A 24,252-nucleotide genomic window follows, 5' to 3' on the forward strand; every position below is an offset into this window, starting at 1 on the left:
TCTACATAATCTTTTGATTTAAGAATAGATGTTTCCCTTCGTATTAGAAGTTTCTTAATGCGTTATGGTAGAAAGAAGCAGGGCGTGTTTACATCCAATTATGCACGAAGCCCTCAACAGTTTCGAATCGTGTCGAATCTTTCTCCTCCCAGTGCATCTTTCAACGGGCCAAACATGTGATAATCACATGGAGATAAGTCCGGATTGTACGGAGGGTGTTCCGATATTGGCCAATGAATTTTTTCCAATTTTTGCCTAGACTGGTTGGCTGTATGAGGACGGGCATTGTCGTAAGATCGAACATTCTCGTCTTTTCTGGCGATATGCATGTTTCGTCTCAGTCAGTAGCTGGCAATAATAGACTGCGTTAACTATGCGACGTTCATGGAGAAAGCATGAAATGCAATGTGCAAACACCCTTTGAAATCTCAAAAGACTGTCAAAAGGACCTTTCCAGCTGAGAGGTGTGTTTTGGCTTTAACAGGTGTACGTTCACCATTCCTCCTTCACTCCAGACTCGCTTGTTTCAACTTTGGGGTGTAGTGGTGAACCCAGATCTCGTCGTAAGTGATAATTCGCTGCAAAAAATCATTTCCCTTAGCTTAGAAATGTTCAAACAGGCGTCGCTATTGATCACCTATTGATCAATCAGAAGACGGGGCAGTCATCTGACCGAAATTTTCTGAAAACCCACCTCATCTGTAGTGATGGATTGACACTCACATAGCTTATGCCTACTTCACTTGCAATATGGACAAGGGTCAATCGGCGATCAACCTCGAGAAAGCAACGAACAGTGGTGATGTTATGCTGAGTCACACTGGTCCGAGGGTGGCGAGTATGGGGCTCGTTCTCAACTGTTTCTCGTCCTCTCCGAAATTTCTTGTGCCATTCGTGCACTTGGGTTTTGTTTACACAGGTCTCTTCGAACTGTGCTTTAAGTCTTTGAAAGATTTCCGCTGGTTTTACACCTTACATGTAAAAATTTTTATAACAATGTGTTGCGTAACCTCCGTGTTCACTCTTGGTTATGTCAACTAAAAACGCGGCTTTCAGAGACTAAGCAGAGTGGGCGTGGTCTTTTGATATCCCTACCTATTACCCCTAGGCGCAAAAGCTCCCTCCCGATGCTCTATTAGCCGCACGAGAGAAATTCCGGTTCATATTTGATTCATCCTCGTATCTACAGTCGCTTCTAATTAGTTTCCCTTTTAACCCTTGAAGTTTTACTTCTCCCACAAGATATGCTGGATGCTATTGAATGCTGTGAACCTACCAATCACAGAATACCTATTTCAACTATTGAACCCTTTTAACGATACCCGATCTTTGAATCAAATAAGCTTTTAACATTTTCAGTCTTTCCTCATGCATTTAGCAGCAAAAAGCGGGCTCTAAGTGAACCCAGTGCAAAACCTGGTACTATTACCTCATTATAGCACCGAAAATATTCATCATATCATCAATTACCTAATGATACTAGTCATCGCTTATAGCTAATCCCTAAGTGAGTACTTGTGATGCGCTTCTTAATTGAAAATTCGACTCACACGTCGTAAAACCAAGTACTTTCACGAAGAAAGTACCATTGTTATTATGCAATTTTTTAGCCAATTAAGTCGTAACAAATCTAGTCTTTTAAAAGGCACATTGCGACACACTGCACTTCCAATCTGTTGTTTGATATTAAATGGAAATAACTGATATAAGAAGACCTAAACGATGCTAGAGAGTAAAAGTTTAGTAATTAGTCCTTGAGATTGTTGTTGGATCTAGTAAACCACAAATAATAATTTCGTTTAACTGTTAGTTCAACGGAGACCGTAATTGAATTTAGTTTCCATAGACCAAATGAAACAATGGATAAAAAGCTCCAGTAAAGCCATTTTTACATAATTCTTAGGTAAAATGGAGACATTATAATGGTGCATGAAACTCGTGTCAAGGCCATCATCACCGTTCAATGCGTATTTAATAACATTGTTATTAATTGTTTTTGCTTGCAAGCATTAGTACTATAAGGAACTTATTATGCGACTCTTCTGCGAGTTACTGTGATAATAGTACCAGAACAACAGATAATAGAGCACATCACTGTGATAATAAGACTCTTACCTGTAAGAGAGACTGTAATCATTGTTATACGTTATTACATAATTATTATAGTTATAGTGCAGTTTGTGTTTGTTTAAAAGAGAGAAAGTGTTTCTAATTCCTCCTTTTTTCTCAATAACCTTTATGTTTTTCTGTAAGTTGCGCTTTATTGGGTTTCGTTATTTAATACTTTTCTTTTGCAGAGTCATACCTTTAAATTACTTGAAATTATACTCTTTGACCTCTTAAAATTGTCAAAAATTTATTGCGTACGGCCCTGATGTTTGAGTAACATGAAGAATTCTAAGTCTAAGAGCATCGATAATTTCATCTCAGATAATCATGCATTGGGAGATCCTCAAATCGTAGAAAAATTCGAAATTTTGCAACAAATTTTTCAGTAGACGCGACTTAATTTTTTGTTTCTGATATGGAAAATTTCCTTTGAATCGTTCAGCGTTTTATCACTATATTTTTTTCGGAATAAGACCTGTTAGAAACTTGTGCGGACGACCCTGATTTGAGTTTATGAACTAATTCTGGGTTTTACGAACTTGCCACATTATTGATTTCTTAGATTTGAAATTTCTGAAATTTCCTTTTTTTCCACTTTGTGATTGATATGTCAGAGTCGTATCTGAAGAGGTTTATGGAAGGACGAATTGGTGAACATATACAAAGTGTTTTGTAATAGCATATCAAAAATTCAGAGGGTTAATGTGTGGATAATTTTAAGGAAAAAGTTTATACTATGAACATGGATTCGTTTTCGCTTCCTGTCTGAAACACAAGGTGATAGAAAAATTAAGTTTTTTCTTACTAAGTTCGTTCTGACATTAAATCATTAAATATTTTTATGACGATTGTGGAGCGTAAAATTGGGATAGAGATACATCTTTTAAGGAAGGAACCAATGTTTTTAGTTTCACCAATGGCCTCCTCATCGATATGACCCCGAATATTTTAAACGACCAAATATGATACGTCACTGATTTAAAAAAAAACAAAAATAATTTTCTGAATTCTCCATATTTATGTGAAAAATTGAACCTTTTAATACTTTTCATAACATTAACAATTTTCTTGGAAAAACAATAAAAAAACATTGTTTTCTAACTAATAAATATTCAAACTATGAGACTAAATTAGGTGCATTACGTTACTTATAAAAGAACAATTAAATATGGCGTTAAATATGGTTGAAAATATCTTCCACTTGCAAGAATGCACGTTTCGGCCCTTTTTCGCATATTAACGCCAACTCTTTAAAAAATCACTGTTGTATTATTTATCGTATTAAACTAATGAATTATGTTATATATCAATTACGGATTGTTGCGGTTTATTTTTTCCATGAAAACACTTTACATTATGAAAAATATTCAAGAGAACTTTTTTTTTCGCAGAAATATAGAGCATTCAGAAAATTATTTTTATCTTTCAAAAACCAGTGGCGTGTCATTTTTCATTTAAAATGTTCAAGATCACATAAATGGGGATGCCTCTGGTAAAATTAAACATTGTTATGTTGTACTATTATGGAACACACCGTATAGAAAATTTTCACTTAAAAATTGCCGACAAGCGGAATTTAAAATAAATGTGTTACAAAATCGTGCAGTGCGACACTGACTTTTTTGTTAACCTGCAACAACTTGCCAATTTAAATCAACTCGCAAACGGACTAACGAAAAAAGGTCAGTTTTCTAGTTTCACTTTTTGTATTTGTCTCCGTAGCAGATTTCAGAACAAAAATCTTTTTTAATGAACGATAAGTGACCTTGATAAAAGTTAGATGAGCTGCGCATATTGGTGCAATTTTGCAATCAATGTTGACCGAAAATCGAAGAAAATACTATGATGCTCATGAGGAAAAAATATTTTCTCATCAAGATCCAGTGCGGCTTTTGTACAAGGTAGAGTTCTTAAAGAATTTAGGAAACACGGTATTTTGGAAACATTCGGTTTTTCGCGGATATTTCCGAAACTGTTCGGAATATTTCCAATCTTAAAACAGATTCAAAATGAGTGTTACCTTCTACTTATCTGCCTCAATATAGCCGATTCTGTACCTCTTATAGTTCATAAGATCCCCGTGCATTGCCGCGAATTTGTAGCACCCTGTATATCAAGCCTAAACGATAGTTTTACATGAAAACCATTGGCGTAGCGTGTGTTAATTGAGTATTATAACGATGTAATAAAGTCCTTATTTGACTGTCTAAGAACCACACTTTTTGGTTGTATTTGATATCTCAAAAATGCACTATTTTGGTAATAGGAAATGTAGTTCTCAGATAAGCAATTGACGTTCTTCCCTCTTCCAAAAAAAGCGCACACTAATGGATTATTTTAGTAAAATATTTAGCTGTATTTGTCTATGAGACTGTGTAAACTTGTTTTTACCTAATCTCTCTATTATCTCAGCAGGAGCAAATTTATTTTATGTCCTCAAGGCTGATTTTTTTTTGGAAAATACGTGCGTATCTGTAAGGTAAGATTCACACTACATCAGGGTCAAAAATCGGGAATCACGCAAAAATTCCTTCAATGGAAAAGCATTCACACATATCCAAGAAATGTAATTTATGTAGACAACAATAATTGCGTTTTTAAACAGCCTAAAGGTAATTACTGCATAAATTATGTTCGCATATTAAACGGAAGTGTTATTTGAAATTGTTAAATTCAAGGTCCGGTGCGATATGTTATGAATTTGTCGTGCTGAATGTATTTGCAGTACGTAGCAGATAGAATTACACATATGCAGGAGCGTATTTCTGAAACGACACTTTATTATATGGAAAAACCTCCCTTAAAACAAAAATAACTTAATTGGTCAAGTCCCTTACATAATCCTCACTTGGAGCCCTGAAAAAGAATTCCAGGTTATTTCTGGATAATGTGCATACCTACAAACGTCACTATCAGACTCAATACTACTATCATCACGCAATGGCGAATGCATGGCTGCAAATCTCCTCTTTAGAACTTCCTTCATATCGTGCATTTCTGACGCTTTCGATGCTGGAAGAGGCTTAAACTGAAGTAAAAATGTATGGAAAAACAGCTTTCACTCGCAAACCTGCCTTCGCACATGTTACACAGAAGAGCATTGAAGGCATGGGAGGAGGAGTGGGAATGCCTTTTGTGGGCAATGGCAGCTCCCTATCGACCTCCTCAGACCAAGACTCAAACGGTGTATCATAATGCTTTGGAGTGCTGGACATTTTCCACAAATCACGTTTCGCCGGTGAAAGATTGATCTTCAGAGACTTTGATTTTTCTTCAAGATAACAACAATGTCTGCAACACTTTTTGGGAGTTTCGTCTATCTCTGAGGAAAAATCCCCGGAAGAAATATCGTTATTGAAATTGAAAGTCTTTCTGTTGCTCTCGATGACCGCAGCGTTGATGTTTATTCTATAGTCTGGAAACAGGCTTTTTGGGATTTTGAGCAACAATTTGGAAATCATCCGTCTGTTGTTAATTCGCCATTCCATTAGGATCTTCAGGCAGGCCGAAAGAGACATTATTGAAGTTTGAAAGTTGTCAAGCGACTTAGTGGACCTGAACAGGTGTGAGGATGGTGGTTTGATGGTGCAAATTTGATGTAAATTTATGTAAATGATGGCAATTTGATTCCATGGGGGGAAAGAACGTACGGTGTGTATGGTAGACCATTTTACAAAGCCAAGGCCAAATCAAATCATTTGTGTACGCCTCTGATTTTTTATTTAGTATAAAGAGTGATGTTAAAACAGAATTACATTCGTTCAAGTCTCTGAAGGTTTTTAAGATTAGAATTAGTTGTTGAAAAACATTAGTAAGAAAGCTCTTTTAAAAATTCTTTTTAGTACGCCTCTGACTTTTGAGTTACAGCGTAGAGAATCGTGATTTGGAAAGAAAATTTCTGAATCATAATTCTTAAACAGTTTAATAGATCCAGAAAACAATTGTGTTCTAATATGAAAACACAGTATTCTTCACATATTAAAAATAAATTGATTGTTTTATAATAAATGTATTTTTTCCAAGTGGCTAAAAGTATTGTGCTTCCCCTTTCATTTAGATGCAAATCAATATTGTTAGATTCCTTTTACATTTAGAAAAAGGGATGCACATAAAATTTCTAAATAATTAACGGTTTATCAATAGTAATGGTGAAATTTGTACTTTTTAATTAATTTTGCTGTATATAAAAGAAAAGTGCTACGCCACTGCTTTCCCTGGATTTAACGGCTATTTCTAACCATTTTCTCATATAAATGTCAGTGTTAGAGTGGATGCTTTTTATATTTCCTAATAGTTTTTAGATCTTATTTCCTGAAAACATAAAAGCTTTCTAAGATCATTTATTAATCTGATCTGGTACAGCTCTAGTTTTCGAGTTATGCCTCTGGTTAAACTTTTTTGCCGATATTCATGCAAAAGAATCAGTGTCGACATAAGTCATTTTCCAATCGCAAATGATTTTCTAAATTCGGTATTTAGAAAATGTAGAAATTTTCTGATTATTTACTGTAATCCAGCCTGGTAAGCTTATAATTTTTACGTAATCAAGTAGTCATTTTTTGTAAATATACAGGGTGTTCCAAAAAGATTGTGTCATGCTTGAGGTGACATTGCGATGAACAATTTTTGCTTAAAAACCCCTAGTCAAAAATGAGCCATTCTGGCTCCAGAGTTACTTCTGTTCAAAAGGCTTCGATGTTCAAGTTCAGTGAATAGAATAAAAACAAACAAAATAAATATTTTTTTGCTCCTGATACAAATTAATCAGTTATATTCCTAAACTGGTTTTCGTTGAAAATTCATTTGAATCGTAATTATAACATTCGTTCCTTTGGCGACAAATTTTTAGATTTGAATTTTAAAATGGTCTACTTTACATTACGGATCTATCAGGTGATAAGCGCGAAATCCCGATTTAAGCCTGTTGGATTTTTTCTTCTGGAATTACATCAAGTCGTTGCTGTCTAAAAGTCCTGTAGTCACCCAAAAGGCACTGTTGGGAAGAATGATGGCAGCCTCCCTTTTCATGCAGCAAGATCCGTATATCTTATAAAGGCTGCGCGATTCCATGATTTAAAGAACAAATTTAATAATAAAGTTAGGGGTTGTCATTTTGAACCTTTATTAATTTTTTTGTACGTTATCTTTTATAAAAATAGATTAAATATCGAAGTATTTCGGTGACAACGAGCTAACATTACGTTTTTGAACAAAATGATCCTGGAGCCAAAATGGCTCATTCTTGACTAGGGGTTTCTTTGTAAACATTGTTCTCCACAATGTCTCCTTCAACCCCCTTATGTTTGGCACAAGCTTTCTGGAACACCCAGTAGAAAACGTGAATATCTAAATTCTTACCCAAGAATTAGTGTCGCAACCAGAATTACTTTCATTTATTCTGAAGTTAGAAAATCCTGTGAAAATAACAATTTATTGAAGATATCATGTACACCCTTGGTTTTTTCGCAGTAAAATTACCAAGTTTTTTGAAGATAAAAATCAACTACAGCTACATTCTCATACACCAATAAATCAATTTCTGCATTGTTTAACCCGAATAAACACTCGTAAGTCTCCTATAAGTAAATGCAAATTCTGATTTATGTATACAGTTGCAGTACCTGCAATATGCAAATTCCAGGCAAATAAAATTTTAAAACGCGATTACTGATTGATTGATTTGCATTAACCCGGCGTTTGCTGGAAAAACATTCAAATGCATCTGTTTTCGACAAAATTTAAGTCACCGGAAATTGGGTTTAAGCCCTCAACTTCGTTCGTAAAAAAGTCAGTAAATTTGCACACAATTGCGGCTGAAAAAAACCATTTTCCTGCCAAGGTACACCGCACCGAAATTTCAGCTATTCAGCCTTAGCAGTAAATCAAAGACAATAAAATAATTTAATTTTTCAATAAGCATTCGACTGACAGTACTTCCGTTCGGTGGCAGTGACTTTGCCATGAGTGGTCAAAAGAGGCGAAATTAATTACCAAGGTCCACTCATAGGTTTGCCATGTGAGGCCATGTGGTATGTGCATGAAATCTGTAGCATATATCTCGAAAATATATAAAGATCTAATGTCGTTTTAAGGGCAGAACCACCCACAGTGGCACTTGAACTATTTTTCTTTTAATGTTCAGGGTTAAAAAGCAGATTAAAGAGTAATCTCATTGCCGGATAACACTATCTGCGACTGTGAAAACTATAATGATAAACTTGACCTGGTGACTTTTGATGTAGTAACCCTGGTTGCCTTCTTATAGGAATTTAACATTTACTTTTGTTTTTGTGCAATTTGCGTTTGTGCAAAATATCTCACAATCTAATTTTTGCTGATAACGAATAAAATGATCTATATTTTTTACTTTTTAACACCAGACAACAAATAAGCCATTATATTTTAGTTCCTTTGCATTTTTCTCCACCACCAGGAACTTTCTTTTATTCATTCAGAACATTTGCACATACAGAAACAATTATTTACTGCTCAAATCGTAATTTCCCATTCAAGGTGAATTATAAATAAAATTCTCTTTCATTGTTATTATTTTAATTAAATGAAACTTCATCATCCAGCAGACAATACTCTGACCTTGCAGGATTATAGCAGCTTCAAATCGAGATTAATAGGTGTTAGTAATGCCCTTTTAAAACAACTTTTATTACAATAATTCTCTAAGGAATTCGATTATGCGTTAATTATTGGTATTGACAATTATGTTTTTATGTCTTTTTTCAGCCATGTCCGGTGAAGGCGAGGGGTACAATGACGAGCCAGTTGAGGGGTTTCCCAATAATACAGGTAAGAAATTCTTATTTTTTACTTTCACAAATTTTACCATTTTTAACACTAAAAAATTGGAATAGTTTGGGACACTTTAGATATTTCCAAAATCCCAAACTTAGGCGTCAAAGTGAATCTGTACCTCAGAAACTAATTAAGATACCAGTCCTGTTGTATAGGCTTAAATAAGACTACTTTGTAATGCTGTTACTTCACTGGTTCCAGGGATATCAACCAAGTCTAAGTTTGAAAATTGGAAAAAAGAAAATTTCCGCCCTCCTTTTTAAGAAAATTCGAAAATTTGTGTCATTTTCGGAGGCTTTTTTTTTCATTATTACTAAAGATAGAAATATACCCCACACTTCATGCCATAGCTCATGTTGTCACCATTAAATTATCTTATTAAGTGCATGTAACAAACATTCTCCAAAATCATCTTAGAAGTCCTAAAAAGTCCCGAGCTTGAACGCAGCTTATAAATTTATTACTAATCTCTACTACTAGTAGTACTGATGCTGCCATCTATATTCCGCAGTTATTGCCGCCATCTTACAAAACGGGGCGGTACTTATTGCTTCTATAGCGTTCGACTTCGGATACTTTTCATGTCTCCAGTGAGAGGACGCCACATACTATTAATATGGTTGGAGTGCTGTAGTACTTGCTGCTGTTTCAGCGATCGAGTTCTAATACTGTTAAAACTTCCGGCGAGAGGTCGCCACGTTATTATCTGGTCGATATTTTTCGTTATAGCGCAAGATAGATGGCGCTAGTAATGTCACAAAACTTTGTTGTGAGAAACTATCACGAAGGATTTTCTATAATTTTCAGTAATATACAGTATACAGTGTATACAAATAAACAGAAAGCAAATATTTGTACATATTTATAAATATAAAGTAAATATCCGTTCACACATATTAAACTTTTGATCTTGTCCACGTGCTTCCCAAACCTGCACACGTCCTATTCACGTGTTGGTGATGGTTTTTCCCTACTAAATTTCTAAAGTAGTTGATTTTCCGCACATGCAATGCGTCCTTAGTTTACCATAATAACGTATTTCCTCAAAAAAGTGTAGGATGCAAATTAAAAGCATTCAATTATCATCAAAAGCTAAGCTCTTTGTTCACCTTGTGATGGCTCGCCTTGCGGCCTCAGGCAACTACAGTTTTTCGTAACGAATGAATGTGCAATATTTATATTACCCAGATCAGTACCACCGTTCCAAACAGTACTTCCATCGCTGCACAATGACCTAATTACACAGAAACCTCGTTTAGTTATCATGAGGAAGATTCCCCGTTATATTACCCTTTATGTTTTAGGTTTTTTGTTGTATCTAGAGGACCTTCAGCCACACATCTCGCCTTGTACCGAATTTTATGACGCTTTAAAATTACTTTTCTGCGTTTAAAAATACACCGAATTGAGTTAAATTTAACAACTGTGTTTGTAAATATTTATGTACAAGGTGCGAGTGACCGCAAGGCTCTACATATAAGGGCCCCGAAGGGGCATGCTGTGATTGGCTACACAGCGTCTGAGATTTATGATAATGCGATAAACTCGCTCGGTTTTCTTGGCTTCAATGGAAACAAATCAATCCACAATCGAACACTATGATAATATATCGATTTCATTTGCTAGGAACATCTGTTTGATTGATAGATTAACTTGTAATATTATTTCATGAAATGTGTGTGGAATATCAATTTTCGAGCCAACAAATGATGATTCATGGGACGTCATATGCCAGGGATCTATAGAAGTTGTTGGGAAATGACATTAGGTCAGATCAAGAAATTTCGGTTGCAACATTAAAGAAATATTATAATATGAAAAGTTTATCTTATGCTCCTTTTTATAGTGTGGAAATTGGATTCGTTTGGCTGGGTCTAAGCCTTAGTGGCAGCTGATAGAAAATAACCATTTCTAATCGGGGAATAGTAGACAGGAAAATCTGATTCGCGTGATTAAAATGATTGAAAGCGTATTGAGAAAATATTGTGTTTGATTGGCCGGTTAGAAAGTTCAATAATACACTGGGTGTCCTATGAGAAGAGATTAGTTTCCAGAATATAAAGAAAAGTTAGTTCGAAACGTCATTTAAAAGCCGTTGCAAACGTTTCATCTTTGAACCCCAAATTACTTAAGATCTGTGAGAAATAGAGGTGGTGATTTCGTTCTAATGAACAGTAGATTAAAAAAATTCTATTAATGTACAGGGAGCCGTTCTATACAAAAAAAGTAGAGGTAGAGCGTCACAAACTTGGGAGAGGTGCACGTTTATGTACGCCCCTGTTTTATTTTTTTGTCTGGTGCCAATTAGATTTTCTAAACTGATTACACAGAATCAACTAGCAAAGTTTCATTGGCGTAGGTTATAAGTTTTTGTTGTGAACAAATTTCGAAATAATTTGCTATTTCTAGATCCGCGACTGAGTTGTGTGGTGCAGGCATTCTGCACAGCTTTGCTGTTTTTGGTGCAATTTGAAGATTTTCAGAACTAATTTTAGAGTCGTATAGCAAAGCTCCATTGGTGTAGATCATAAATTCTTGCTCTAAATATACAGGATGTCTCTGACATGACTGTACAACGATTGACCCAAAATTTCTTAACCAAAAATAAGGCATATTAAACAAACTTACCTATATTCAATGTTGCTTCATTTTGCCGCTACAGGGCGTCAAAGTTCTCAAATCAATATCGTTTTTTCAAAATAATTGTTAAACGTTTTTGTCGCTTTTGATTAACTTTGGAATTAAGATTTACTACATAAAATAGCATATTTTGGCATAAGCGGCATCTTTTTTTAATGCACGGAAATGTTAAAAATGGCGCGTAGTTCGCGAATACAAACTTGTATTTTTGTTACGCTTAGTACGAACGTTAAAAAAGCTTAACAAGATACTCAAAATAAAGATGTTTATTTATTTATGTATCAGGAAAACGATCAACATTTTGAACATTTGTTATAAAAATCAGACTAAGTTGGTAGTTATTTGGAATTAAAACCTTTTTCACGTTTTCGATCCCGCTAAGGAACTATGATGACTTGCCAGGTATCATGAATAATTTTTTTGTAGAGAAACTGAAAATTTTACAAGAGACAAAAAGTTTCAAAATAAAGTTGGCTAGCGGCAGAGAAAAATCTAAAGTCATTCGTTCAGGGGGTAACGAGAATACAAACTTTTATTTACGAATTATGCGCTATTTTTAATATTCCTACGCATTGTAAAGAAATGTCGCCCATGTCAAAACACGCCAATTTACGTAGTAACTCTTACATCCAAAATTAGTGAAAATCGATAAAAGCGTGTAGCAATTATTTCGAAAAAACGATATTAATTTAAAAACTTGGGCTCCTTGTAGTGGTAATACGAAGCAACATTGAATATAGTTAAATTCTCCTAAAACGCCTTATTTTTGGTTAAGGAATTTTGGATTAAGCGTTGTACAGTCTTTTAAGTGACACCCTGTATATGTTCTTATTTGAGGTTATTAAAAGAATATTTAAATTTCAACAATCGACCACACATCTCGACTAATTACACAATGAATTCTCGAAATAATCGTTCTAATGTTAAATTGTGGCGTGGCCAAAAACGTAGCCTAAAGTTCTATCGTCATGGCTGCAAAGTGTTCCTTGACGTAATGGTTTTTCAGGGAAATGATCATGTCCACGGTCATGTGACACTTTCGCTGGTCCAAACACCCAAACAACCTGCCAAAAAACGGAAAATACGCTGGTATTTATCCCATAATGTTTCTGGAAACTAATAATTTGTTTGTGCTTGCTTTTTTGGAATTTTAATGAAATTGTTTTTGTTTGTGTGTCTAAGGTTGGATAACAAATTGAAATAAATTTCTACGTCTCCGAGTTAAAACCAGCGCTGGACATTGTCCACCAAAGTGAGTCAGGCGTAATAACTATAACAATCTAACATTACAAGGTGGGTTTAAAAATAATCCTGTTCCAGGCAGGTGTGAGAAAATACGAATAATGGCGCTTAAAAAAGGCGCCACGATTATGTTTTTAGTCAGAAATTTGACAACAAAGAATATTCCAAGAGAGTGGAACAGAAGAAGGTTTAAAATGTTCGTTTCCAGATGCACCCGTTTGCCGTCAGATTTTGGAGTATTTTTGGTCGTTTTCCTCCTCATATTTTTTCTACCAAATTAGTGACAAATCCAGCCGTGACAAACCTTGTGGTATTTCCATTTCACGTCTGTTATGATTTAATAATGCGTTTTAAAATCTTTTGCCAAAAATTCCGGTCTGCAAATTTGGCTAGACACGCTGGAAAACGAAATCGAATTGGCACATGGAGGTTTTCGGAATTTTTCCAGGGTTTAATTGCAACTTTTTACGAGTGGTTTTATGGATTCGTCAAACGTCTCAAATGAGTTTAAAAATAATTCAAAATTCAAGCTAGACAAATGTTTTGAGCAGAAATTGATGATTTTTTGAAATGAAAACACGCAGCTAATGCATGTTTTATTGTATTTTTCAGATTCAGACGTGTCAGATTTATCGCATCTTGGTAAGTACCCTCTCAGAGTTATTTTAGACTAGAAAAACTACAATTGGGAAGCTGATTAGGCGGGTTTCTCCCATTTCAAAACTCTTGAAGGTTCTCGCTATTTTTGGAGTTATTGCGTTTAACTACATGGGATTTGAAATGAAACTGAAGGGAATGGATGGAAAATCGCTTTTTTCATTCGTGACTCTCCTAGATACACACTGACCTCACCCATGTACAAGTTTTTTGCATGCGATAATGGAAATTCAAAAATAATCTGTGGATACTTCCAATCAAGAACTGTCCACTTAACTAGATTGAACTGCAATTCGACACGACAAAAACACAAGCAAAAAAGAAACCAGAATTCCATGGGCAACGGCCTTTGGTAGGTGGTACCGTCGGCGCCATTGTAGCAATGCAGTGCTGTACTTAAACCTGGCTATTTTTAACTTTTTTAAAAACTTTTCGCCAATATATTGATTTGTTGAAATAAACATCGTTATCAGTTTGGCAAATAAACACGCACTCTGCAACGGTTAATTTCCCTTAGAAAAATAAGCAGAACACGCCCATAAAACAGTTAATTTGCAAATTCCTTGAATTTGTTGTTACTTTGGTTCAAGAGAAAATTAAGATTTACGTATGCATTAACTGACTCAGCTAATATATTTTTTACTAACTCAGCGAAACATCCGGAAAACGTTAATGTTTTCCAGATCTGGCAAATTATCGACTTTCCTATAATTTCCATGTTAAAAATGTATAAAGGTCAAACATAACGTGGGAGAAGGGAGGTTTTGTGACCTCCTGCTGACCACAGGCGCAATATTCTAGCCTGAATAGTAAGTTCAAGGCTCTAGTGAGGGTTATTAGTTATATATATACTTTCGGTTTATATTCGGAGTTTGTTCGATTTTTCGTCCCACACCAGAGGTAATTTTATTATTATTGCGTAAAATTTGCTAAAATATTATATTAGCGAGGAATAATTAATTTTCTTGCATTGAATGGACTCCCTTGAAATAGTGGCAATAACTCCCATGAATCTATAATGATTCAGCTTAAAGTATTGATTTTGATTATCAAATTATGGGTCTGAGGAACCGAAATAGAATGTTAGTTGATGGGAAGTTTTAGTTAAACTTTAGAGTTTCGCGTAGTTTACTTTTTGATAGCGACGCCATGTGTGATGTGGTTTATTTAGATATACAGGGTATTCGATTTATCATGCACTTGCGATTTTCTCGAAAATCAAGTATTTAATACAAAAATGTTTCAAATAAAGTTTGTTTGGGATAAAGGAGTGCTTCTTTTGACATAATTTTTTTTCCAAAAAATTGTTATTTAGGAGGTCTTTTTAAGGTCATTCACATTTTTTCTAATGGAAACGCTATATTGTTTTGACAAACGTGGATACATCATTAAAAACTGAAAAACATTTGTTTCAAAAATGTTTCGATTCAAAGCTTTTTTAAGTAGTTTATTCAAAAAAATAATCAAAAATTAAGTAAAGCATAAACATTTTCTAATCCAATAAATGTTCAAAATTTCTTTCACCAACTTCAATACACTTTATAATACGTTTTTTAAACGATTCATGAACACATAATAATAATGTTTGAGTTCTAATTTCCCTAGTAGCTTGCCTAATCCGCTGTTTCATATTTTCTGGGGTTGTTGGAATATGCTTGTAAACTTTATTCTTCAAATATCCCCATAAAAAAATTTCTGGCAATCTTGCCGGCCAGTTAATAGAACCGATGTCCTAAACATTTCCACACCCCTCATCTGCTACAATGATTTGAATATTTTATTTACTAACCCTTATCAATCAAATTTTATATTATCGCTTATTTTTTATTGAAACAATTTGTTCAAAAAAATTTGTAAGGCAATTTGTAAACCTGCGAATGTGAATTAATAGAATTTTGAACATTTATTGGATTAGAAAACTTATATGTTGTTCCACTCTTTACTTAATTTTTGATTATTTCTTTGAATAAACTACTTAAAAAAGCTTTGAATCGAAAAATTTTTCGAACAAATGTTTTTCAATTATTAGTGGTGTATCCATTTTTGCCAAAAAAATATAGTGTTTCCATTAGAAAAAATGTGGATGACTTTGAAAAAACTTTCTAAATAACAATATTTTTGCAAAAAATATTATGTCAAAAGAAGTGCTCCTTTACCTCAAACAAACTTTATTTGAAAAATATTTGTATTAAATTCTTGGTTTTCGAGAAAATCGCATGTGCATGATAAATCGAACGCCCTGTATGTATACATATGTATGCATGATTCTCTAACGTTTCAAAGCTTTAAACACACATTAATAATTATTATGTCATATTAAACTTTTAAACTTTATACACTAATTTCTGCTAGAATTATTGCAAAACTTCTTCTGGTACACCCCTGATACTTATTACGTGACTTTGAAACATTTACCGATTAGAGGAGAGATATCAAATGTATGAAATATAGAGAGTTCGTAACAGCAACTTCCTCGAGCCATGTAGGAATATTTCAAATCTTTCGAAACATTTATAAGTTGGAATACCTCTTCTAGAATTTGTTATAGTTTAGCAATTTACTACTTGAAGGGGGATATATGTTGCTTTAAATCTCCTGAGTTCATTGGCAGTTGCTTTAAACAAGAACATGGGTTTTAAAAAAAATTATTTCTAAAATTTTTAAGATCGTTTTTGCACAAATTACTACAGAACTTGTCTTTCTGAGACGATCTTGATCTTTATTGTGTGACGCTAAAAAGTTTACCAATTTAAAAGAAATGTGGAATGTATGAAATATACAGAGTGTTTCACAATAGTCAAAAATGCAGGGGGGAGGTAAATTTCTGAAAGATTTTAAGGGAAAAAGTTCATATGAAGAAAGGTCCATTTTTACTTCCTATCTGAAGTACAGGGTGATAATTTAAAAAATTTTTTTAGTTGCTTCCGTTTCGGTCTTAGAAACTTTCATGAAAATTGAGGAACATAAAGTAAATATAGAGACACATGTCTTAAGGTAAAAGTTCAAAAGATCTTTTTTCGCAGAAACATGAAGGATTCAGAAAATTATTTTTCTTTTTTTTTAACTAGTGTCGTATCATATTTTTCGTTCAAAATATTCGGGGTGATATCACTGGGGATGTCACAGATGAAATTAAAAACTTTTTTCCCTTTAAAAGATGTGTCTCTACCCCGATGTTACGTTCCCCAAGTTTCATAAAAATATGTGTTCCCGAGATGGACCTACTATAGTTTATTTCAAAATGTTTGACAGCACAACTAAGAGACGAGAGTCCTAAAATCCCAATAAACCATAGTCGTCCCAAATTTTTCCATATTTATGTTTATATAAACATTATGTAAAGCTTATAAAAAGAAGTTTTTTTATTAAATTTCAAACTCTTCCCTTCTTTAAATTTCGCTACTGGTACTAGGTTTCACCTACACTATCATTGTTGAAATTTTACAACTTATTGTGTTTCTTGACGATCCAGGATGAATAGGACCTTAAATTGCGAGAATTACCCGTTTAAAATGAAAACTGTCCGTTGTATTTTCAAATATTGATCGCTCACCCTAATAACATAAAATCGTGTTTATTGCTATTCTGTGCTGCCAAACATTTTGAAATAGACTATAGGACTTTTTTTTATCGCCCTGTATTTCAGACGGCTAGTGAACACGTACACATTCATATGAACTTTTTTTCTTAAAATCATCTACAGATCCTCCCCCTGCATTGTAGACATGCTACGGGCATTATGAAAGGCCCTGTACAAAATTCATTGGCGTAGCTAATTCATAAGGGGAATTTTGAAATATATCATCTGTAGGAATATTTCAGAAAGAGCTCAAAATTGAACTATTGGCTTTTCATAGGATAATGGGTATTTAATAAAACACGGCACTAGTTGTTGATATAAGCTGGAACGCTAACTTTAATATTTAATTGCAAGGGCAGTGTCTATTCAAAGACTGACTCACGAACCTTTTCTATATGGTGTACGTATCTCCCATTTCACATAAAAAAAAAATTTATTTGATCATCAATACCCTTAACGAGTCTAGACGTTTGCTCTAAAATGAAACCTAATATTATTATTTATTCCTTTTTGGATCTAGATTGGCGAGGTACATAAATCTAATATGAACCTTAGGCCGTCTGGAAGGGATCTCAGATTGATAGCTAAAACGGGAGTTTCGAGGGCTTAAGGGAATGGGGGATGAAACCACACTAAATTTTCACCCTTCTCTCGGAGCACATACTAAGGAGGAAATGTCAAATCGACACTCATTCCGTACTCACACTCAACACTTCATTAGTCAAATCCCCATATTGTTACCTCATTAAACGCAATTTTAGCCAATTTAAATCTCAGACAAGATAAACAGTTCAAGGTTTCTGACGGTCAAGTGTCCGAGTCCTATTAGAAAACCTTTGAATCTGAAATTTGGCCGGTTATTTGATCTGAAACCGTCTGGGTCTGGGAATTTAATCACCTTTGAAACCGTTGCATAAAAGCAAAAACGGGTTATCTTGTAATTGCGAAATATCTCCCTCAAAGCAAACACAACGGCTATATTGGAATCTCATCCTGTTATCATCCAAAAACAACTTTCCAGAACGATATCCCGAAAATAGCCAGGCATTATGCTAATGTTTACCTCTTCTCCATGTTGATGGTGTTTTGATGTGTATACCTGCTCGGTTTTAATTAGAAGAAATTGGAGAATTTTCCAATAAAAATCTATAGTTTTTTATATTCGTAAACTCCTATGTGTGTGACTGGTTTATTTAATCGAAATCTAAATATAATTTTCGTCAATAAAGAGAAACAAAGCACAAGCCCGTGCCCCTTGTTCAGCAAGATAAACTGGCACTTGGTGTCTGGTTTCTCCTGCGATTCAGCGCTTTTTTTCCGAAAAAGTTTTTGCGCTTTTGCTGTCGTGTGTATTTTGTGCCTGATATGGGACATGGGCAGAGATGCACCTTGCAACCTTTGCCTAAATCCGATCGAGTCACACTTAACGACCAATTAAACTCTGCATGTGCCAGATAAGATCAGTCTGAAGTGCAAAAGATCGGGCAACATACGGATCGATATATGTATGTAGTGAATGTGACTGTTATTGTACTTGTTACGTAATGCACATTCTGTGTTATGAGTTAGCTGGCATATCAGGGTCATGTGCAGTGCACAAGACTATATAATGATATTGAAACCTTTTCTTCTGTATAGGTACAGTTTTAAATTACCAAGTTAAAAATAAGGAAGACTATTTATATCTAACGGGATTCTGACTGGGTGCAACCTTCGTTACACTGGGTTTAATTCGGTCTTGAGTGCCGATTGGAAATCGTCCGCATGTTCTAAGATCTTGTCTGTATTATTAATACCGCTCAATTTGTTACACAATACATTATTTTAGATAAATTATGCACCGCGCCCCGAACCACGTCCACACTTGCGCCGGAAGGGGGGGGGGGGGGGATCTTGGCCAGCCATCAGAGAGGCGGGGTCGGCCGAAGGGGGTAAATTTTAAAGGAGTTTATGCGAAACTCATGCCGGATTCGAAACCGAATGCATGTTTTATTGTTCTCCAGAAAAATTGAAAAAGTGGAACGCCGCTTTATTAACTTGTCTCTGTCATAGACACAACATTTTTGCAAATAGTCGATTATTTACGCAATTACATTACGAGGATATTACGTAATTGCGTAACGTAATCAAAGTTGATTTGCAAGGGAAATGCAAGACAGTGAACGTGATAGAAATCTATTTCAAATTGAACAGAAACACAACTGCGGTAGTCGCCGTCATGCGCGCAACAGTTTCCCCAACGGAGTTAATTGCGCGAAAGACTTAAGTCGATTTTCATGTGGTCGATCCCGTTTGAGGAACTCGAGGAGTTATGGATTGTTCACGAATCGCCAATTATTTACCAAATTACATTACGAATTACTCCTATTACGTTACGTAATGCAGCGAAAGTTGATTTACTGGTGAAATGCAAGAAAGCGAACGTGATAGAAATCTATTCTAAATTGAACAGAAACGCAACTGCAGTAACCGCGTCACATGCACAGCAGTTTCCCTAACTGAATGAGCCGCACGAAAGACTAAACTGACTTTCGTGTGTCGATTTTTTTAGAGAAGCTGAAGGAACTATTAATCGAAAATCATTTACAATTAAGAGCAATTAATTAATTAAATGACTTATTCCGTTATTTTCTACGCTGCGTAGTCGCCGCGGCTGCTGCATCTGCGTTTCTATTTAATTTGAAATAGAATTCTGCCATGTCCTCTGTCTTACATTTCACTTGCAAATTAACTTTGATATGTACAGTAGTAATTATAGTTTGTTTAGCGTGACGGAAGGCACAACCGGTTAAAGGCTAGTACAGGGTGTTTATTAAGTACTGGCACAAAGTTTAAAGAGCGAATCTTTGAAAAGTTCGTATGAACATGGGTCCACATCGGCTCGATTCTTGAGATGCAAGGCTTCAACAAAAAGAAAATGTTTGGTATTTTGATTATATTTTTGTTCAAAAACATGTCGATTTGACGAAATTCTAGACACTGGAAGTATCGGTGATGAAAAACTCAAATATGTATTTATTTAGTTTTTTGTTTAATGTTAGAGGACGCCATATTCAGCATTGTACCTGGATTTAAATAACCATAACTCTTAATATTTGTCGTGGAAAGCAGAGATTGTGGAAAAAAATGGATTTAAACTTCGTTGAAAGTTTGTAAGTTGAATCACTGAGAGCTTTTGCAAAATAAGCTTAAAATGTGTCTTTTATTGATTGTATTATGATGTGACAAACTTAGATCACTTACAAGATTAAGATTAGACTACTTTTGCAAATAAATTAATAATATTTACAATACTTGCTGAAAATAACTGCCACCTACTGCAATGCACGTATCAATTTGCCTTAACATTGACTGATAAACTCTTTCGAATATACCTGATGTCTGATTAATAATGGCACACGATTCAAATATCCTGTTTCTTAAATCTTGTTTATTTTGGACAATGGATGAATTGCAGCAGGCGGCAGTCATTTTCAACAATTATTGTAAATGTTATTATTTGCAAAAGTAGTCTAGTCTTAGTCTTGTAAGTGATCTAAGTTTGTTACATCATGATACAATCAACAAAACACACATTTTAAGCTTATTTTTCAAAAACTCTCAGTGATTCAACTTTCAAACTTCCAACGCAGGTTTATATTTAAATTCATTTTTTTTCCCAAATCTCTGCTTTCATCGACAAACATTAAGAGTTATGGTTATTTAAATCTAGGCACAACACTGTATGTGGCGTCCTCTAATATTAAACAAAAAACTAAGTAAATATTTAAGTTTTTCATCATCAATACTCCCACTACTCAGAATTTTGTCAAATTGACATGTTCTTGAACAAAAATATAATCAAAACACCAAACAACATTTTTTTGAAGCTGTGTATCTCAAGAACCAAGCGGATACGGACTCATGTTCATACGAACTTTTTATCTTAAAATTAATCAAAGATTCAGTCTTTAAAATTTGTGAAAATACTTAATGAACACCCTGTATAATAACAATTGAAAAAGCTCCAGTTCACCCCTTAAAAGCGCGATTATGGCGTCAACAAGTACACCGGAGACGAGGTTTTTTAAACCCTTTCCCAAAAATGCAAAAATTCAAGATACCGTCCATAAATACCACGCTGGACTCAGAAACAAATGCCGATAGAATTATTTTTGACACGTCATTAAATTCTACTTAAGAAAATGGCCTAATTGACTTTTAGCTTCAAAATCAGTTTCGGGTTAAAAATGTAGCGTTTCACCTTTTTCTTTTTTCTTGAAAAACGGTAAAATCTATAGTGATTTTTAAACCAGATATAAGTTTCTCATAAAATTCTCTAAAACTTTCCCCGTTTAGCCAACTCTCTATCTCTTATATTAACCAAGATCTCTATACATGTAAAATCAATTTGGGATACAATGTATACGAGCAAGTAGAAGACACCTAATTACTCATCATTTTATTAGCAAATTGCACACCTACTATATGTGTGCACGCAAATTCTGGCTGTAAACAAAGCACACTCCTCTACTAATTATATTTAGCTAATTATATTAAAAGGTCCCTGATAGGACGATAAAATGTTATTAATAAAGCCAAGTTAATAATAAAGTGCTTTTGTAGGAGCATTTGATGACTAACGAACTAGTGGGAATCAACTAGAACTTAGATTCAGTTTAGAGACTTGTGTTACAAAACAAACGGAATGGAATTAAATTTAGATTTTTTTTTTACTTAATTCTTAGTCATTTCTCTTGTTGATTCTTTACCATAAATCTTATATTTTCATTTATTAGAGTTTGTTTTAATATGCTCGGTTTAACACAGAAGGGAGATAGCCTGAGTCCATCTCAGTAGAGGGACTCTCTATCTCGGTATCCGTAGTTCTGTAACTCTGTAGACTCTACGTTTCTTCGAATCACATCTTCATAGAAAAATTCATTTAAAAGCTTCACGATTCACTTTTTAATTAAACATTTCGAAAACGATACCAGCTATGAAGCTTTCATGAAGCCCAGGTTAGAAGCAATTCTTTCTTAGCTAAAATACTGCTATTCTATCTTTATGATCAGTTAACGACTTAAACTTTTCTCCCGCTTCTGAGAAATCCTGAACAACTAAATAGATTTTGTGACATGTATTTGCATTATCGGCTCGTTAAACAAGTGAAAATAATTATTTAGGGGACTGATAGCAGACACCAAAACCATAATTTATTGAGAATTTAATCCCGTTAACACACCAAGCGCCAGACAGCAATAACTGAAATAAATCAATAATTACGCAATTTACAATCTTCCAGTGATAAAAATACATAAAAATATAAAAATACTTTGTGACTTCACACTACACATTCTATTATAAGTTCCTCATGAGAATCAATATAGCTGCAAATAATATTTATTGCGCATCTCGCTCTTCTGATAGAAGACTGATTTAGAAGCAAAAAAACCCAAAACTTAGACATCCTTGAATCTTGATCTACGGCAATAATTTGCTGAGTCAGTCCCCAATTAGCTCCAAATTATTCTCCGAAACTTGAAAGGTTCCTTGTTCGAAATGGGTTCAAACGCCTCATAACGGCCGAATAGTTCTCATTCACTGGAAGTCATGGAGTTTGCTTTTATAGAACCCCAAACTTTTCCCCTTAGAAAACTTATTACAACCCTTGAACTTACCTTTTTATTTCTATTTTCAGGGATTCATATTTGGGACCATTATATTAATTTGCAACTAATAATTTGCCTTTCTAATGCTTTTTTAAAATTTACTCCATATCTGGAACCTTCAAAAACTAGACGTATAAATCAAGAATCGGGCGAAAAGAGGGCATTTGTAGGTTAAGAACCCTGATGAAACCGCCGCGCATACCAGACTTGGGGTACGGTGACCTCCAAACTATATTCCTTAGCCAAGCCGCCAATGCTATCACGTTGCTCTCTCGTGATTTATATGCTAAATTTGGAATGGTGTTGGGTTCAAATCTGTGTATTTCCATGTACATATGAGGAAATGTATTGTTTTCCGGTCATAGACCAATTACCAATAATTATTCAGACAATTACAGTTTTTGTATGGTTTCAGGAAAAAAATCTGGTTGAGAAGCAATTTGTGTGAAAAGCACGTGTCTGGATCATTTTGTCTAAATCCATTGAAGTGCGCTTACGGTTGCCTTACACTCCATAAAAGATATGTTCCATTGGCGCAGATGTTATCTTTTCTTCAAATAGAAATTAAATGGTTGATAGTTCGGTATTCCAAGAAAATTCGTTTTTTTGAGAACTGAGAGCAAATAAACATGTTTGCTGCCACTGGAATGTTAGTAAACAGCTCGCTATATTTTTTAACATTTACGCCAGTTACTGCTTTATAAATCCCATTGGCGCAGACATCGACTTCCTTAAATTAAAAATTTTTAAATTTTTAAAAACTCAGTATTCCTTATACAAATTTTTGTTTTTTATGTACGCGAGGAAAACAACCTATTGGAATATTAGTAAGTTTTGAAGTGATATTTTCTACAACTACGTCTGTGGTTGTTTTATATTCTGGCAGAAACTTCCATGGTGTAGATGTTTTTTCACAAATTATTAAACTTTAAAATCTTAATATTCGAAAATAACTACTTTGACAACTGGCAGGAAATGAAAGATGTTGCCGCCACTGGTATATTAGTAAACAGTTCACTATTATTTTTCAAGTACGTCTCAAAATTATGTGTGTTTATCTGTATTTAAGCACCGAGAATTTTAGGAAATTAAATTATGTGCCGTCCCTGGAACATTAGTAACCAGTTTTCTACCAACTCCAACGTGTATGAATGTTTTACATCTTGAAAGATACTTAATTGGTGTAGATACCTTTTTTAAGTTAAAAATCGTGGGCTTGAAACCTTAGTCTTTCATAAAAATTACATTTTTTTATAACCCAGAGGAAAAACATGTGCCACTACTGGTATATCAGTAAATAGCTCAGTAATATTGTTCAAGTATGTCTGTGGCTCTTGGTCAAGCACGCTTATGACAGCTTCATGTTCTAGGACACTCTCTATTAGCGTAGATGTCTTGTTTTTGTAATTAGATTAAAGGTTTTTCTAAAAAATTTTTTTTTTCATTTTTTTCGCAACTATCTCATTGAGGTGCAATTTTTTCGTGAAGTCTCATAAATTTTCGTGAGTTTTCACGAATATTTCAATTTCGAATTTTGATCGGGCCATAATTCTTTACGATTTA

General features: G+C 34.4%; 1 protein-coding gene across 2 annotated transcripts in view; it reads left to right on the forward strand.

The window, feature by feature from the left end:
- Positions 1 to 24,252, forward strand: part of LOC136409200 (uncharacterized) — a 69,771-nt gene that overhangs the window by 19,776 nt on the left and 25,743 nt on the right. For both annotated transcript variants that reach the window (XM_066390563.1, XM_066390564.1), the window contains 2 exons: positions 8,851 to 8,913; positions 13,414 to 13,443. In XM_066390563.1, the coding sequence (XP_066246660.1) occupies positions 8,851 to 8,913; positions 13,414 to 13,443 (93 nt within the window). The remainder of the gene's footprint in view (positions 1 to 8,850; positions 8,914 to 13,413; positions 13,444 to 24,252) is intronic.

The sequence above is a fragment of the Euwallacea similis genome, chromosome 5 (assembly GCF_039881205.1).
Source record: "Euwallacea similis isolate ESF13 chromosome 5, ESF131.1, whole genome shotgun sequence".
Classification (NCBI taxonomy): domain Eukaryota; kingdom Metazoa; phylum Arthropoda; class Insecta; order Coleoptera; family Curculionidae; genus Euwallacea; species Euwallacea similis.